The 17,949-nt window shown below is 45.1% G+C and overlaps 1 protein-coding gene across 4 annotated transcripts in view; it reads right to left on the reverse strand.

Moving 5' to 3' along the window:
* Nucleotides 1-4,338: 4,338 nt before the first annotated feature.
* The window catches only part of LOC121286299 (unconventional myosin-XVIIIb-like), a 341,286-nt gene continuing 327,675 nt past the window's right edge, over nucleotides 4,339-17,949 (reverse strand). For 2 of the 4 annotated variants that reach the window (XM_041203359.1, XM_041203358.1), the window contains 3 exons: nucleotides 16,953-17,108; nucleotides 9,584-10,791; nucleotides 4,339-4,633 (listed from right to left, as the gene is read on the reverse strand). In XM_041203359.1, the coding sequence (XP_041059293.1) occupies nucleotides 9,585-10,791; nucleotides 16,953-17,108 (1,363 nt within the window). In that variant the 3' untranslated portion in view covers nucleotides 4,339-4,633; nucleotide 9,584. The remainder of the gene's footprint in view (nucleotides 4,634-9,583; nucleotides 10,792-16,952; nucleotides 17,109-17,949) is intronic. The other 2 variants (XM_041203360.1, XM_041203361.1) reach the window with 2 other exon arrangements.

The raw sequence follows: 17,949 nt of genomic DNA on the forward strand, positions 1-17,949 counted from the left end.
GAACACTGAGTCATGGCAGCTACCACGCCCCCTCTGCCTTTTTCTCTGTTTTACATTAGGTACGTTGCCAATTCTAAACCCTACAAACTGCACTGCACCAGCTGTTTTTCTCCACAAGATTTCTTTCTCGCCTCAAATAAAAATCTTGTTTTGCTTTCTTACTTCTGACCGCCTTGTTAACTGCACGGCCATCGATGGGGTCAAATTTTCCCCCAACTGCAGAAAATCTAATAAAGCCTCTTCTAAGATTCTTACAACTATGCAATCCCAAATTAATTTGTCTTTCAGGGCTCCATCTTCGCAATGATTAGCTAGTTGATATAAGTTGTTAATGAAGGAATCTACACTCTCTCCTGATCTTTAGGTGCACATGTTGAACTTCGTCCTTGCAACAATGGTGGCCCCTCAAAGACTAAAGTAAGTATCAAAGGCTTTGATAACCTCCTCATATGTCGCTGTGTCTTTGTTTACATCCTTTCTGATTATTAAGTTGTCTGCACTACTGCCCATGGTGTAGATTAAGGTATTGACCTATAGCTTGATAGTCTTCTCTGCTAGCCCCGAAGCTGTTCTGTACCTGGTAAACCTGCAACGCCTCTTCCACCACTTCTCAGCTTGATGTGGGCCTTCCACACAGTCAAAGCATGCTGGTAAAAATAGGATTTTCTTCACAGATTTGTTTCACCGTTGCCTTCTCTGAAGTTCGGTTCAAGATTTTTCTGCCCTGAAATGCTGCAATCATTTCTCTTGCTGCTTCTTCCAGATGCAGAGCTTTTCACATGTTGCTTCTTTCATTGTGTTTTCCACTGTCCACTATAAATACTGCAGTGATTCTGTTATCATCATTGTGGGTCTTAGAAGGGACTGTTCATGATCTGGTCTTACAGATAATGCTGGAGGCAAGGCTGCTGATAAACTCTAGCCTTTATTGAACATTATACTATGTACAAAACAGCCTTAGAATGAGGCTGTATATAGAACTATCTCTCTCCATGCTCAGTTATCTTGTGATCTTATGTCACTGATGATGTAGTCTACATATTTACATAATTAACATTAATTCTTTATACTACAGTGACAAGACCAGGTCAGAGACTGGGAATTCTGTACTGAGTAACTCACCTTCTGATTCCCCAAAGCCTGTCCACCACCATCCACAAAGCAAAAGTCAGGAGTTTGACGGAATATCTCCACTTATCTGGATGAGCAGATAAGCAGATGAGCAGCGCCAACACCACTCAAGATGCCTGGCGCCATCCAGGACAAAACAGTCCACTTGATCAGTACCCTATGCATCACCTTAAACATTCACTTCCTTAACCGCCAGTGCACAGTGGCCGCAGTGTGTACCATCTATAAGGTGCACTGCAGCAACTCACTAAGGCTCCTTTGACAGCATTTTCCAAATACACAATCGCTACCATCTAGAAGGACAAAGGCAACAGTTGCAAGGGAACACCACCACCTGGAAGTTCCCCTCCAAGGCACCCAACATCCTGCCTTGGAAATATATCGGCCGCTCCTTCAGTGTCGCTGGGTCAAAATCCTGGAACTCCCTCCCTAACAGCACCGTGGGTGTACCTACACCACATGGACTGCAACAGTTTGAGAAGGCAGCTCACCACCACCTTCTCAAGGGTAATTAGGGATGGGCAATAAATGTTGGTCTTGCCAGCGATGCTCACGTCCCATGGACGAGAGAAATAAAAAACACTCCGCACAAAACTCTGCAAGATATTTGGATCATCGGGCAAGGTACAATAAGGGGCACTTCTCGGGGCAATTAAGGATAAACGTGGCCTTATTTAACTGCATCATGGAAATAAATAGAAAAATAAGACATTAGGCTCAACTTATTAAATTATTTCAAATGCTGTAAAGCAAAGACTTTGGTGGCAGATTTTCTAAATGGTGGCGTGTGAACAAATTCCACTAACAGGCCATACTTAGCTCTCACAAGTCAGTCTGGTTTTTTGGAATGCAACTTAGAGAACTTCAGCGCTGCCTTCCCACAGAAAAAGGGATCAGAAAATTCACAATTGAGTCCTTGGTGCTAAGGACAAATTTTGCTGTCCCTTTCAGCCTCCATTGTATTAAAATACAATCAGATTTTAATTTAATCGGAAGTGGCTTTAATGAAGCTGTTTCTAAAATATCTTTGAACACAGTAATTTAGTCCCAAATTTAATTACTTTAGATCCATGTTGTGCCTGGGGATCCTTTAAGCATAAATATATGCGTAGGGTAGAATTTTCCGTGCCCGTTGGCATCGGGTGTGTTTGGCGGCGTGGGAAGAGAATATGGCAAGAAGGCCAAAAATCGGTTTCATGATCTCATGAAACCAGTTTGCAATCGTCCACTCTGCCTGTCGATGGCAGACCACGTTTCCCACCATAGGATATCGGGAACTCCATTGTAACACATCTGCACACCATTAAAAGCCCAACTCGCCAGAATCATTCCCGCACATTGGATCATCCGAGCACATCACACTGACATATTTCACAACTGTACATAAGCGACGTGCACCTGGGCGAGCTGCACTTCGCTCGGGCCTTCGAGGTTTATTTGCCTACTTGCTTCAGGTAGCACCCACGATCATCAGCGCCAGGCTTCACAGTAAGCACCACATCACTTTTAGGAGAGCTCAAGGGCAGGCTTCTACCTACCAGACCAGCCATAAGGCAGGGGGTGGTATTTCAATGGCTGCTTGGGGAAGGGAGAGGAGTGGCCTCAGGCAAGGGAAGAGGCTGCAGGGCGAGGGCTGTACTGGGGAAGGGGGGTATCTCAGGGTGTGTATGGGGGTACATTGACCTGTGCAAGCGGCCTCTCAAGATGGTGAGGACTGAGGAGGTAGTCTGCGGAGGAGATGAAGCCAGATGGACATGTGAGGCTATGTGTGTGAGAATGGATGGTGATGTTCCTTGAGCTGACCATAGTGAGATGCTAGTGAATGTGTGATGGGCTTGAGTGTGCGAGTTTAGAGTGATGAGATGGTTGCCTTACCCTGGCTGCATGGATGAGATCATTCATCCTCTATCTGCACTGGATGGCCAACCTCTTCTGTGCAGCATAGGCACTGCCATCACCTACCAAGCTGGAGTGGAGAGATTGCTGGACTTCCTGTGGCCAGAGTGGGGGTAGATGACAACGTGGCGGGCTTTCATGGTGTCCAAAGGACATTCCCGGGAAGCATCACTGAACTGGGGAGCTGCAGCCTTCTTGCCTTTTGGGGCCATGTCTTCTTTGTAGCAGTCCTAGGCTGGAAGCACTGAGGGGTGACCGCACAGCTGCCGTTTAAATATGGCACCCAGCGTGAGGAAGCGGTGAGGTGATGGCATGGTGGGCAAATGAGAGCCCGCCTGCTATCGAAATGGTATGTTTCCCAGGAATGCATAATTAATGAGACGTGATTGGGACGATACGGTGTGAAAAGCCGCCATTGCGGCCGGCAGGTAAACAGTTATTTTTCCCACCCACTACTGCACTTAGTGCAAATCTGGGACAATTCCACCAGTGGTCATTGTTTGGTCTTTACTGCCTCACCCACACGTAAGAAGGTGAAGGCAGGATTAACGTGAGTCCACATTTCCAACCTTCTCTTCTCCCATCAGTAGACAAGGCATTGAATTTAAATAAAGTTTATTTGCAATTGGATTTAAAATTATGGGGTGGTAGGTGCATAGTGGTAATGTCATTGGATGAGTAATTCAGAGGCCTGGGTCCAAATCTCCCCATGGCAGGAATTTAAAATCTGGCATATAAAGCTAGTCTCAGTAATGGTGACCATGATTGGTTGTCATGAAGGCCCATCTTGTTCACTAATGTCCTTTAAGGAAAGATATCTACTGTCCTTAGATAAAAGCAAAATACTGCGGGTGCTGGAAATCTGAAACAAAAACAGAAAATGCTGGAAAAACTCAGCAGGTCTCTCCTTTGCCTCCACCTATCACTGGCCTTCTATCCAGCTTTACCTGCCCCACCCCTTCCACCCCCTTAAACGGTATATATTTCACCACATTTTTACTTCTCTTTAGCTCTGAAGAAGAGTCATACGGACTCGAAACATTAACTCTGTTTCTCTCTCTACAGATGCTGTTAGACCTACTGAGTTTTTTGAGCATTTTCTGTTTTTGCAGCTACTGCTCTTACTTGGTTTGGCCTTCAGAGCCACAAAAATGTGGTTGACCCTTAACTGTCCTTGAAATGGCCTAATTAACCATTCAGTTCAAGGGCAATTAGAGATGGACACAAAATGAAACCTTTGTCAGTGGTGCCCACATCCCATGGATTTTTTTTTTTAAAATGACCTATATAAGGCACTACCATAGCAATAAGTTTGTTTTAAACTACTTTATTTTTTCCACAAATATTTGCACTTTTTCCAAAAATCAGAGCAATTAGCAAGACTGACAATAATTATGTTTTAATTCAGTTGCGAGTACTGAGGACCATCATTTTCAATCACTGCTATATCCAGGATGAACATTCGGTTTTGTTTACATCCTTCTCAGCTGAGCTCGGGGTGTCTCTTTGAAACAGATCGATTCTGTCTGGCTGTGATTCTTTATCTAGGCTTCAGTACGCAAGTGTTCCAGCCAGTTGTGTGACCTGTAGTCTCAAATCAGAGATTCTGAAGGAAGGAAATACAGCATTAGAACCGGTAGTCAATAAAATGCCACACTCTAACAATGAGACTATTATTTTAGTGCGCAAGTCACAACCATAATAGCCTTCAGATATTAAAAAATTCCTTTCGTGCCCATCTGCTGATGTCAACAGACACGATAGAGACTGAAGACTTACACAAAAGCAGAAAAATGCTAGTAAACTCCCAGCAGGTCTGGCAACATCTGTGGAGATGGAAACAGACTTGATGTTCTGATTCAAAGTTGAAAAGGCTGAGAGGGGGTTTGACAGAGGTATACAAAACCATAAGGGGTAGAATAGATAGGGAGAAACCATTTTTTTAATTCTTTCACGGGATGTGAGCTTCGTTGGCTAGGCCAGCATTTATTGCCCACCTATATTTGCCCTTGAGGAGGTGATGGTGAGCTGTCTTCTTGATCTGCCTCAGTCCATGTGGTGTAGGTACAACCACAATGTTGTTAGGGAGGGAGTTTCAGGATTTTGACTCAGCCAGAGTGAAGGAACGGTGATATATTTCCAACTCAGGATGCTGAGTGGCTTGGAGGGGAACCTGCAGGAGGTGGTGTTCCCATGCATCTGCTGCCCTTGTCCTTCTTGGTGGTAGAGGTCATCCGTTTGGAAGGTGCTGTCAAAGGAGCCTTGGCGAGTTGCTGCGGTGCATCTTGTAGAAGATACCCACTGCTGTCACTGTGCGTCAGTGGTGGAAGGAGTGAATGTTGAAGATGGTGGATGGAGTGTCTATCTAGCGGGCTGCTTTGCACTGGATGGTGTTGAACTTCTTGAGCGTTGTTGGAGCTGCACTTATCCAGGCGAGTGGAGAGTATTCCATCCAGAACCTAGGATCCTAGGCCCAACCGTCTTCATCAATGACCTTCCCTCCATCATAAGGACAGAAATGGGGATGTTTGCTGATGATTGCACAATGTTCAGCACCATTCATGGCTCCTCAGATTCTGAAGCAGTCCATTCCAAATGCAACAAGACCTGAAAAATATCCAGGTTTGGGCTGATGAGTGGCAAGTTACATTTGTGCCACACAGGTGCCAGGAAATGACCATCTTCAACAAGAGAGAATCCAACCATTGCCCCTTGACATTCAATGGCATTACCATCACTGAATCCCCCACTATCAACATCCTGGGGGTTACCATTGACCAGAAATTGAACCAGACCAGCCATATAAATACAGTGGTTACAAGAGCAGGTCACAGACTCGGAATTCTATGGTGAGTAACTCACTTCCCAACCCCCCACCCCCCAAAATGTGTCCACCATCTACAAGGCACAAGTGTTCCAGAATTGCACAGCGATTCAGCCATCGGGCTACGAACGTGTTTCTTGAATAAAATACCATTATTAGAAATGGTCTCATCACTAGTCTGCATAATGTCAGATTAACCTGTTTGGATTTATACACCAATGGCTCTCAAGCCCTTATTTGCCTTATTGATAAAGGTCTTCATACTGACTAAACCACACTGACTGCTTCTTATGAAACCTGTGCTCCTCAGATTTTCATTTATTATATTCCATTGTATGCCCCTCAAGGAATTTTCTTATCATGGAAGCTTAGGTGCCAGGTTTGTAATTACCAGTATGTGCTTTTTTTTCCCCTGGTGTTGAATATTTAAACTACTTCTGTTTTCCCAGTTTTTCAGGCTTGTTTGCGTTAGTTGAATCCATGGCCTGGCAGGAAGGGGGGTTCTACTATCTTCAGGACTGGTCTTTGTGCATCAGGGGGCAACCCCCGCTAAGATAATACCCCCCTTTCTTCCTACTCGCCTGCTCTGTAAAACATAACACCCCCACTGCCCACCCACCACCACCAGCCCTCTAAAGTGCCCAAACCCTCACTGCAAAGACCTCAGATTTACCCTGCTCCAAGATGCATGGGCCTCCTTCTTGGGCCTGCTTGCAGTCCCAGCAGCGCCCACGAATGCGTTTTTGGCACTGTTGGGACTGCTGGAGCTGACAGCCAACTGGCAGCCTACTTAACCCGCCCGCAACACATTACACCTGCAGTGCGGGCTGGCATGCAGCGTGGAGTTGGCTTCACACCAAATTTGCCTACTGGAGGGGGGGCGGGGGGTGCAAGCCATCCATCCCCCACTCCTTCACCACCCGCCACCCCCCCACCCCCTCACCAATTATATGCTGCCCGATGTCTCTGAAGTAATTGGTCAATGCTAAGAAACGTCCCAACTAGTCAGAAGCTCACTGAACCTGGCTCAGCAAAGATACGTAAGAATTACAACAGAGAAACAGATCATTCAGCCCAACCAGCCTTTACCCATCATGTGAATGAATCGCTCTAAACACATTAGCCATCTTTTTCGCATACCGCTCCAATCCTTTTTCCTTCATCCACTACCCAATCTAATCTTCAATGTCGACATACTTTCTGCCTTAATCACTATGCCTGGAAGTGTACAAATTGTCATTTCTTAATACAGAACTTGAATGTTGCTACAAAAAGAGGCATGCTGTTGAAGCTTTTTGTCTTGTACTCATCAGGACAGACACAAGAAGCCGAATTTCAAAGGGAGCAACAATTTAGACTGCACTCTTTTCTCAAGAAGTATAAATTGTTGCTCCCCCTGAAATTTGGTATTCTTGCATCTGCCCTGATGAGTGCAAGACAAAAAGCTTTGGCAGCATGTCTCTTTTTACAACAATACTCCTGGAAGTGAATTCCACAGACTTACAGCTCTCAGTATAAAGCCATTGCTCCTGTTCGGTGTTCTACATTTTTGTCTTGTTAATCTTGTATCTATGGCCCTTTGTTCTTGACCCTCAGCCACTGGAAACTGTCCAATCTTTTCATTCCTTTTTCATACAGCTGTAGCCCATTTTAAGTAGTCCTGAATAGAGTAACTTAGTTTAAAATTACTACCCATTTATTCATTTTAAGTACTAGTTCCCCATTCTAAAGTAGTTGGCAATCGTCTACATAGTTACCGGTTGGGTGAATCAATAAAGCTGCTGCTTCCCCATTCTCAAGAACTTTTGGCTTATGTTATGGTCTTCCCACTCCCCACCTTGTCAGTCTAGATTTTGGACTGTGACTGGGAGGAAAATTAGCACCTGCAACTTGGGCGTTTTAAGGGATAAAACAAATTAAAATGATTGAGTACAGGGGAAATTGATCTCACAAAAATATGCTAACTATATATATTGGGGATATACGCTTTAACTTTATTTTAGAGCAATCAAGAAAAACAAGACCTGTTCCCTTTGGTTTTTTGCAACATCACTGGAAATAGTCGCTTGGTAGTACAGAACTTGAATATTACCGAAAGACGTTTTGTCGAAGATTTTTGTCTTGCACTCATCAGGACAATCGCAAGGATACCAATGTCAGGGGAAGCAACAACTTTGTACTGCTTGAGAAGAGAGTGCTGATTGGTTGGCAAGTGGACTCTGATTGGTAGAGGTGCTGCCATGCAGACTGCACCAGTTAATGATGACTGACAGTTAACTGCTAAGAATTCTCTGATATTTTAAACCGACAGCTTGACTCTGATTAGTCGTGACATTGACAGAGTCAAGCTGCCTAGTTTAAAATTTCAGACAAAGCTTGGCAGTTAACTGTGAATCACCATTAACTGTTGCATTCTCCATGGCAATACCTCAACCAACCAGAGTCCACTTGCCAACCAATCAGCACTCTCTTCTCAAACAGTATAAAGTTATTGCTTCCCCCGACATTGATATTCTTGCGATTGTCCTGATGAGTGCAAACAAAAGCTTCAACAAAATGCCTTTTTTCATCACCGGAAATGTGGAAGGTTTATTTACCTTGAGTCTTCTTATTTAATATATATGTTACATATTGGTACTGAAAATATTGCCTTGTGAATGCATTTCCTGATATTGTATACAGTTAAATGAGAAAACTTGCTTCAATATAATATATGGCAGCCTTCCTTCTCATAAGAAAGTGGTCTGTAGTGTGGTGGTCAACTGTGTTTTAGGCATCGCCTCAGGAGCCCCACTCTGGCATGGCAGTCTCTGCCGCTTTTGCTGCAGAGGAAGACAGTGAGCTGAGAAGTTGCTCAATTCGCTGGTCTCTGTTTTCTCTGGTCCCTCTTCTCGGCCAGCTGAGCGTTTCGTTTCTGCTCACTTCTTCCAATGCCCTTCCTGAGGTCAATGCCATCAGTGACTGTCTCCCAATTCCAATGTCAATGTCCACTATCTTCATATCCCGCTTGCAGGTGTACTTGTAGCGATGGAATAGATTCCAAAGAGGTCAAGACCCAGTGGTCACTTCACCATACAGAATGTCTTTGGGTAGACAGCCATCATCCATCCGTTGAACAATTTGATATAAGTAGCTGTGATTTAAATAGTGGAACATATCTACTACTTTGCAGGAACATATCTACTACTTAAAAAAGGGTAGACCTATACTTGTATTTCTTCATACTAAGCCATATCTTCATGAAGTTGCATTGTACCCACTCTGAAACCTATCCTAATACTGCACAGAGTACTTTAATTGCGGTATTATTAAGGTTTCATGGCTCATCATTACCTCCTGATTTTTTTAAATCTTCTTTCCCTCGTGAGATATAACGTATAATCCTATTACCTCTTTTTCCCAACAGCCTGATCAATCTGAGATGCTGCCTTTAATGTCTTGTAAACCAATACCCCCAAACCACTCTGCACTTCCACAGCATCTTAATCCAGTGCACTGACATTAAGACAACATTCAATAAAAATGCTCCAATGGCTTTAGCTTACTTGTGCACTGGTTTTTTTTGTTGAGAGAATTGGGATGCAAATCGTACAACCTAAATTTATTTATGCATTCAGACAGAAGGAACCATCTTATTGGCCTCAATGGCATTGAAATCAGGTCTGGAGTAAACAGCAACTAAATGCCCTCTTTTACAATCGCTGCGTTTTAAGGAAAAGTTCAGCTGATTACCTTATTCTTTGTCTGGCTTGGCCAAGTATTTCATCATAACAGCATTAATGTCAATAGCCGCTGACCCCTCTTCAGTCCTCTTCTCCGTCTGTGTATTCAAGTTTTCATTTTCCGTGACTCCAGCAGATGGTCGTTCACCTGTTGATCTGCGGAGGCCGGGACGGTTCTTTATGCTATCTGCACTTTTGTAAGAAATCGTTGAACCAGAGGACGAAGAGGAGTCAGACATGTTACCAAGAGACTCCTTGTCTCCTTCAGTCATGCACGGCCTGACTGCCATAATCTTTCTTAATGGGGCCAAACTGGAAGTATTTTTGGAGGCCAAATTGTTGATGTCAACAGTGAGAGGTCGAGGGTCGCGCTGGCTTTCCTGTGTTCTGCTTGTGGATGGAGACCTTCGAATTGCAGGAAGAATATCACTGTCATTATCATCATCCTTTTTCCGCTGATAGCTTAGGCTTGGAAGTTTCCAGCTGGAGTTCTCTCCTTCTGTATCTTCATTAGGAAGGCCACTGAATTGCTTGCTCTTGAATACTATAGGCTGGCTGCTGAGAACCTCATCGATATCTTCTTCTATCGATAGCTCGAGCCGCTTCCGTTGAGACTTTGCCCTGGAGGGAATTGCTTCATCTGTTTCCTTCCCAGGGAAGTTTGGCCTTTGAAAGGTGGTACCAGGACCATTACGAGGTTCAACCAATGTCTCAAACGAAACCCATCGATTTTTTTTGGTTGTGGCAAAAGATTCGGGTACTTCACTGCTGACGGGTAAAGACCTGAGACTGGCTGAACGGACTAGCCCTGACTCTCCACAATGACCGGCAGGAAAACTTGGAGTCTTGGAAAGACTCAGAGTCTTGAATCTTAGCAATGAGTCATCGTCGTCGTCTCTAATGGTTGGGCGCTTTCGAAGTGAGGAGATGCCTGCAGTCTGGTAAATAGGCAGAGGGGAACTGTCCTCCATCTGGAGACCATTTAGCTCTCGTTCACCGGCATGTTTTCTCCTTAGTTCCTCCACAAATTCAGACAAAGCCACTGAAGAACTGGGGGATTTCTCCTCTTCTGGAGAAGGCCTTCTTCTGAATGGAGCTGCAGGTAGGTCAGCTGCCATCTTGTCGGGGCTCCTTTCAAACTCTCGACTTCTAAAGCTTTGCATGCTCGCTGAAGAGCCTGGCCTACTGATATCTTGATCCATACCACCCCTGCCAAACCTGAGGAAAGAAAATATTGGCAGATAATTTCAGTGGACGAGCGTTCAAACAATTCAATATCTGTCCCTTAAAGGCAAAAGAGGGGGGACATGTATTACTGTTTGTGATGCTACCTGGAACAAAAACAAAGTTTAGCATGCAGCAGGGGGACCGTTCTAATGGCAGTAAATGCTGGCAGCCTGATAAAATGGCCATCAATATTACAATTAATTGGCTTAATTGGTCACCAAGTTCCAGTTAGTGAGCTGTTGGTGTTCCCATCACTGAGAATATTCACTGGAGACATGAATGCATGAGGCTACCCTCCCAATGCCTTTCACTGGCACCTGCTGCCATATTTTCATAAACCAATAATCAGTCCAATCTAATCCCATCTATCTAATTCTTTCTAGCTGTCTGTCTGTCTATATCCCAGGCAACATTTTTATCCTTGGAATGGGATCCCTGTAATGCTGTTGTTAAATTGGTGAAATTACAGGGATGGCATCATCAGCTTTGACCTTCAATCCAAGACTCAAGCAGGTCATCCTTTGATGCAATTTTCTTGCTAAACTAAACATTGTCTACTACTGAGATGATGATTCTTGTCTACAGCACTGGCAACCCACACCACAAGTAAAAGTTAAAGAATGGGCTCACACTTCCTATTGTTGTTGAATTGAAGTATTTCTTTCCACTATAACTCACTTGTTTCCACCATCTCTACCATTCAAGGCCTTTGTCTCACTCTGAGTGATATTTTTTTAAAAATGCAGCTCCCTCAACTCCCCCCTCCAAAAAAATGCTAAGATTGAAAGAGGTGTCAGGAATCAGTGGACACTGATTTAAGGCAAATGAACCAGAGACGACATGAGGAAAAAGGTTTCTCCACAGTGAGTAGTTAGGATCTGGAATGCACTGCCTAAAGGAGGGAGCTTCTATCATGGCTTTCAAAGGGGAATTTGAAAATTATTCGTGAAGAAAAAGTTTGCAGGGCAATGGGGTAAAGGCAGGGAATTGGAACTAGCTGAGTAGCTCTAACAGAGAATGGGCACAGACATGATGGGCCGAATGACCTCCTTCTATCTTGTATATATAATTGTACGATAACTAAAATAGTCAGATCGTTTCCAATTGCCTGTTGATTTCCTGTCTTGTCTGTCGGAGTTAGAGGACACATGGAGAGGAGATTATGCCGGAGTGAGATGTAGGCAGAGCTTAGAGTTGGGCATTTGGTTCGCTTGGGAATTCAGTGCAGAGTGGGCAAGTGGTTCTCCTTTTTTTCAGCCTCCAGTAGTTGGTGAGTTTTCTTCCTTTGTCTCCAAGCTAGAAGAGCACCACATTCTATTACTTTCGCCGTGTAAATTATTAACATGTTGACTAATTAAGCAAATAAGGTTGGACAGAAATGACAGGGCTGGTGGTGTGCCATGGCTGCAGCAGGTGGAATGCCCTGCAATCCTGAACAGCCATATCTACAAGTGAGTGCCTGCAGCTTGAGCAGCTTTGGCTCAGAGTGGCTGGGCTGGAGGCTAAGTTGTGGACACGTGGGGCCTCAGGGAGGGAGTGTTACCTGGATATTTTGTTCCAGGCGGCAGTCACACCTCTTAGGTTAGGCAAAACTTTAGAGTTGGTCAATGGTCAGGGACAGGAGGGCGTAACTATGAGTCAGGCGTACGGGGAAACAGAATGTAGCGATGGAGGGGTCTCAGCCCCTAAATTTGTCCAAAAGGTATAAGGTGCTTGCTACTGGTGTGGATGAGGAGAAAGGCAGCAGACTGACCGTGGCACCATGCTGAAGGATGCCATTCAAGTAGGGGGAGTGAAGAGGAGAGGTAGTGCTAGGAGACAGTATAGTCAGGAGGAAAGATACTGTTCCCTGCTGTTGTAACTGGGAGCTCCGAAGGTTGTGTTGCCTGCTCAGTGCCAGGGTTAACATACGAACATACAAACTAGGAGCAGGAGTAGGCCATTCGGCCCCTCCAGCCTGTTCCGCCATTCAATAAGACCATGGCAGATCTGATTGTGGCCTCAACTCCACATTCTGCCAACCCCGATAACCTTTGACTGGCTTGTTAGTCAAGAATCTATCTACCTCTGCCTAAAAATATTCAATGACCCTGCCTCTCATGCTCTCTGGGGGAGTGAGCGCCAAAGATTCACAACCCTCAGTGGGGAAAATTCTTCTCATCTCCATCTCAAATGGGAAATCCCTTATTTTTAAACTACGTCCCTCTAGTTCTAGCCTCTCCCACAATGGGAAACATTCTTTAACATCCAGTTAAGGACATCTCCTTGTGGTTTGAGAGGAACTTGGAGTGGGAGGGGGAGGCTCCAGTTGTCATGGTCCACTGGGGAACCAACGATGCAGGTAGAATCAGGAATGATGTTCTGCTAAGAGAATTTGAGGAGTTAGGGACCAAATTAAAAACACAGAACATCAAACATCTCTGGATTGTTACCTGAGCCCACATGCCAATTGGCATAGGGTTATGTAGATTAGAGAATTAAAAGCATGCTCAATGAGTTGTGTGGGAAGAAGGGGTTTCAATTCATTGGGCACTGGCATCAGTATTCCTTTGGAATGGACTCCACTTGAACTAGGCTAGGACCAGAATCTGACTAATCGTGAACTGGGCTTTAAATTAACCAGCAGGGGGAGAGGGTTTGGGTGAAGGGAGATTTAGAAGTCCAAAGAAAAAGGTAGAGTCAATGAAGGAGTATGTTAATGGGGGTAAAGACAAGCAGAATAGGACAGGACAGTCAGAGAGTTTAACAAAAAGTGTACAGCAGTGAATAAGGTCATTTCAGAAAATAGAAGTAAAAAATGAAAATGAAAGGTTCTTTATCTGAATGCACAAAGCATCTGCAATAAGCTGGATGAACTAGTGGCACAAATAGAGGTAAATGATTTAGACCTAATCGCCAATACAGAGGCACGGTTACAAGGTGATCAAGGTTTAAAAATTAATATTCCAGAGTACACAATATTTCAGAAAAACAGACAGAATGGACAAAGAGGTGGGGTAGCTCTGATAGTAAAGGATAACATGAGGACATTAGAAAGGGTCTGGCCTCAAGAGATGTCTTGCTACAATTGTACAGGACGTTGGTGAGACCACACCTGGAATTCTGTTCACATTTTGGTTTCCAGATCTAAGGATGGATATAGTGCAGAATCCTGATGGAGGTGACGGGAGTCTTGGTCACTGGCTGGAGGTTTTCAGGAAGGCCTGCTACATCTGGCTCAGGCACTTGACATGCCAGCAACGGGCTTCCCCAGTGGTCAAGGACCCCATGGGTGTAAGGCCTGCCCATTGAGAGCTGCCAGCCAATCGGAGGGAGGCTGTGGCTGCTGGCGGCACTACACCCACCCACTGCCATGGATCGAGGAGGGACCCAGGCACAGGTGAGTGATGGTGAGAAGGGGGTAGAGGGGTGAGAGTCACAGGGGAGACGGGGCTCAGTAGCAAGGGCAGGGGAGTGGCTCTCAGCAGGCCCACACTTTCCCAATTCCAGGTCACTCGATCAGCCAGTGAGTGCCTTTGAGCGAAAGACCCTCCCTGAAAGCCGGCAAGCAAACACGACATGGGGAGGCCCCAGCCGCCACTGGGTTATTATCAGCAGCGGTGGGATGAGGCCCTTAAGTGGTCATTAGTTGCCCATTAAGGGCCTTAACTGGTGGCAGGGTAGGAAGGCCATTGCTCAGGCCTTCCCAGCATGAGTTTAATCATGCTGGAGGCAGGAAGGTGGTGGGGATACCGCACCCCCCCCCTCCCCACTCCCCCCCACCAAACGTTCTGCTACCAAACTAGCCATGAGGAGAGGGTACACGATTCCACCCATACTTGCCTTGGGGCCGGCACGGCGTAAGTTCACTAGATTGGTTCATGGGATGAGAGGGTTGTCCTATAGAGAGAGGCAGAGTAAGGTGAGCCTATGCTCTCTGGAGCTTAGAAGAATAAGAGGTGATGTCATTGAAACACACAAGAGTCCGAAGGGAATTGACAGGGGAGATGCTGAGAGGTTGTTTCCCCTGGCTGGAGGATCTAGGTTACGGAGGCACAGTCTCAGGATAAGGGGCCAATCATTTAGGACTGAAATGAAGAGCAATGTCTTCACTCAAAGGGTTGTGAATCTTTGGAATTCTCTATTCCAGAGGGCTGTGGTTGAGTTTATTTAAGGCTGAGGTTGATAGACTTTTTTGATCACTCAGGGAATCATGGGATGTGGGGAACAGTGTGAAAATGGAGTGGAGGCAGAAGATCAGCCATGATTTTATTGAATGGCAGAGCAGGCTCGAGAGGCTGGATAGTTTATTCCTGCTCCCAATTCTTATGTTCCTATGTAAAGGGAAGAGGGGACGGGTGGGGGTAACTGTTGACCTAATAGTAAATAAAATGCAGTGGAATGACTGAGAGAAACTGCCAGCAGTGACAGTAGAGGAAGCAGAATGTGGGGCAGAAAAATAGAGCAAGTATCTGATTTTATTTCAAATTATGGTCCTTGTGATAAAATAATCCAAAGAGTTTAGCAGAGGGATGAGAACCAACTGTAAATGCACCAGAACCTCAGGCACCTGGCCATGGCTGTAACTCTAAAGAGTCAGTCCGTGCAGCACTGAAACGATCAAACTAACGTGGCCTCGAAGTGCAGGCTGCCTGTAACTCCTGCATTAGTTCACAGAAGTGAAGCTGGCGATGAAGCCGCAATATTTTTACTAACAAACCAATAGGTGGATGAAATGGGAATAAAACTTTGAGGGACTAGCTCAGTTGCTCTAGGGACCCGGCATAGAGATGACAGGACAAATGTCCTCCATCTGTTCTGTGACTATATGTATAACAGAAGTGTTAACTTGTCCTTTCTCTTTACAGTTATGGATAGACCTGCTCTGCGTTTCCAACATTTTTATATAACAAATCTAGATTTGCTTATGGCTGCACGATCATTTATAGATCAGCTGCGCCAAGAGATGACATATATTACTATTAAAAATGAAAGAGAAACCTCATAGAGTTGTTACAGCAAAGATGGAGGCCATTCGGCCCATCAAGTTAATGTCAGCTCTCTGTAGAACAATCCAATCAGTCCCATTCCCTCGCATCAGTAGGTACACTAGGTGAAGCCCTGATTCTAGATGTACAGAATTATTGCTTTTTGAAGCTGAAAGTGACATCAAAGTTGAAAGAAAACTTTCCTTAAAAAATACTGCAGTAACAAAATAAATGGAAAATAAGGGAAATTGTAGCTTCAAAAAGCTGATAACTGCAAGTCAATGGAAAAGCCAGTCTCTCTGCAGCTCTGCTACATTCAGGGACCTGTTCTGCAGGCACAGATGGCAAGCCTGACTGACATCGGATGGCCTGTAATCTGTGAAACTAAATCCAATTTCTCTCCCAGAAAGGTTTCAGGCTCTGGGCACTCCTGCATTGTAGTAACCCAAACTTATCATTCTGCACAATGTTTTTATCCTAATCAGCAGATAGGGTAAAGTAATTTCAACACAGTAACCTTTAAATAATTTTGAAATTGGCTCATGCAGGCCACATGCTACATCTGCCTTTAGATGCTTGCACCAAATGTTTCGAAATCCTTGCTGTGCAAGATCTTGAGAGTGACTGATGGCACCATTCCCAGGTGGGAGTGGAAGGGTTCAAGATTTCCAGCACTAACACAGGTTCCCGTGCTGTACTGTGAACGTTGCACAAGTCCCTCCTTCATGCCTTGCGTATCTTCCATCTTGGAAGTGGATGCCAGCAGGAGAGGTTATGAGGAGAATTTTACCGTCCCCTGTTAGTGGGAGGGGGAGGGGGCGCTGAAAATTCTGCCCATTAGGTAAGCATTTTGAATAGAAACCACTCCTTTTACTTACGTTTTCATCCCCCTCTTAAACTGCGCAAATCATTCGTTAAAGCATCCAACTTTAGATGCAGATCTAACAGGGATCAATGGAGCTCTTTTTTTTCAGTTTGCCAGCGTTTCCAGTTGTGTTTGTTTGGAGGGTATTGATTTCATCTCATAGACGTGCAGAACTGATTCAAACAGGGAAGTTCAAAGTTGAATGCAACCCGGGGCTGCAGTGACTGAAGCCCCCCCCGACACACACACTCGGCTCTCCGGTGTGGGCCCTCACTTCTCGCACAACGTCATGGGCCAAAGGGGACTGAAGCGATACCTACCTAGAGCGGTGAAGACTGATGCTGTCAGCTGCCGATGCCCTGGATAGACTCCCAGCCACACTGCCTCCTAATGTGGGTGATCGACCAGCGGACAATCCCAGCCGTGACCTCGTCCCGACACTAAGGTCGACGCTCAGAAGGGATTGGCTGTCACTGCTTTCAACAGTAAAAGGAAGAAAGATACGGAACTACAATCAATTGGCATTTATATGTTTGATCCCAGTCTACCTTCAACTTCACTCAGCAGGAGCGGTCTGGAACTGAAGAATGATAAAATACTAGCCAAGATCAAGCAGAATATTTACTCTGATGTGGAGAGATCATTCATTATTTCTGCAAGTCTGCATGTGGTAGCAGAAACAAATAAGGGGAGAAGTTAGGCACCATACACACATTCAATAGGACAGTTTCCTAAGCATACGCCAAAATATGAATGCTGGGATAAGGAATTACACACGAACACCAGAATTTCGAGCAGGAATAGACCATTCAGCCCCTCAAGACTGCTGTCTGCCATTTGATAAGATCACAGCTGACCTGATTGTGACCTCCATTTTCCTGTCTGCCCCCCCCACCCCACTTAACCCTTAATTCCCTTGTTGATCAAAATTCTATCTAACTCAGCCTTGAATATATTCAATGACCCAGCCTCCGCTGCTCTCTGGGGAAGTGAATTCCACACGGACTAACAACCCTCTGAGGGAAAAAATTCTCCTCATCCCAGTGTTAAATGAGAGACTCCTAATTTTTAAACCGCGTTACTCCTAGTTCTAGGCACCCCCCCCCCCAACAAGGGGAAACATTCTCTCAGCAGCCACTCTGTCAAGTCCCTTCAGGATCTTACGGGCAGAATTTTTAGATCGGCGTGTGGACGCGCACCCAACCCACTCGAGCGTGAAATAGCGCATGACGACATCGGGCGAGCGTTCCAACGTCATTGTGCACTCGCGCAATATTTAAGAGGCCTATTAAGGCCATCAAAGTTGTAATTAACAGA

The sequence above is a fragment of the Carcharodon carcharias genome, chromosome 13, assembly GCF_017639515.1.
Source record: "Carcharodon carcharias isolate sCarCar2 chromosome 13, sCarCar2.pri, whole genome shotgun sequence".
Lineage (NCBI taxonomy): Eukaryota > Metazoa > Chordata > Chondrichthyes > Lamniformes > Lamnidae > Carcharodon > Carcharodon carcharias.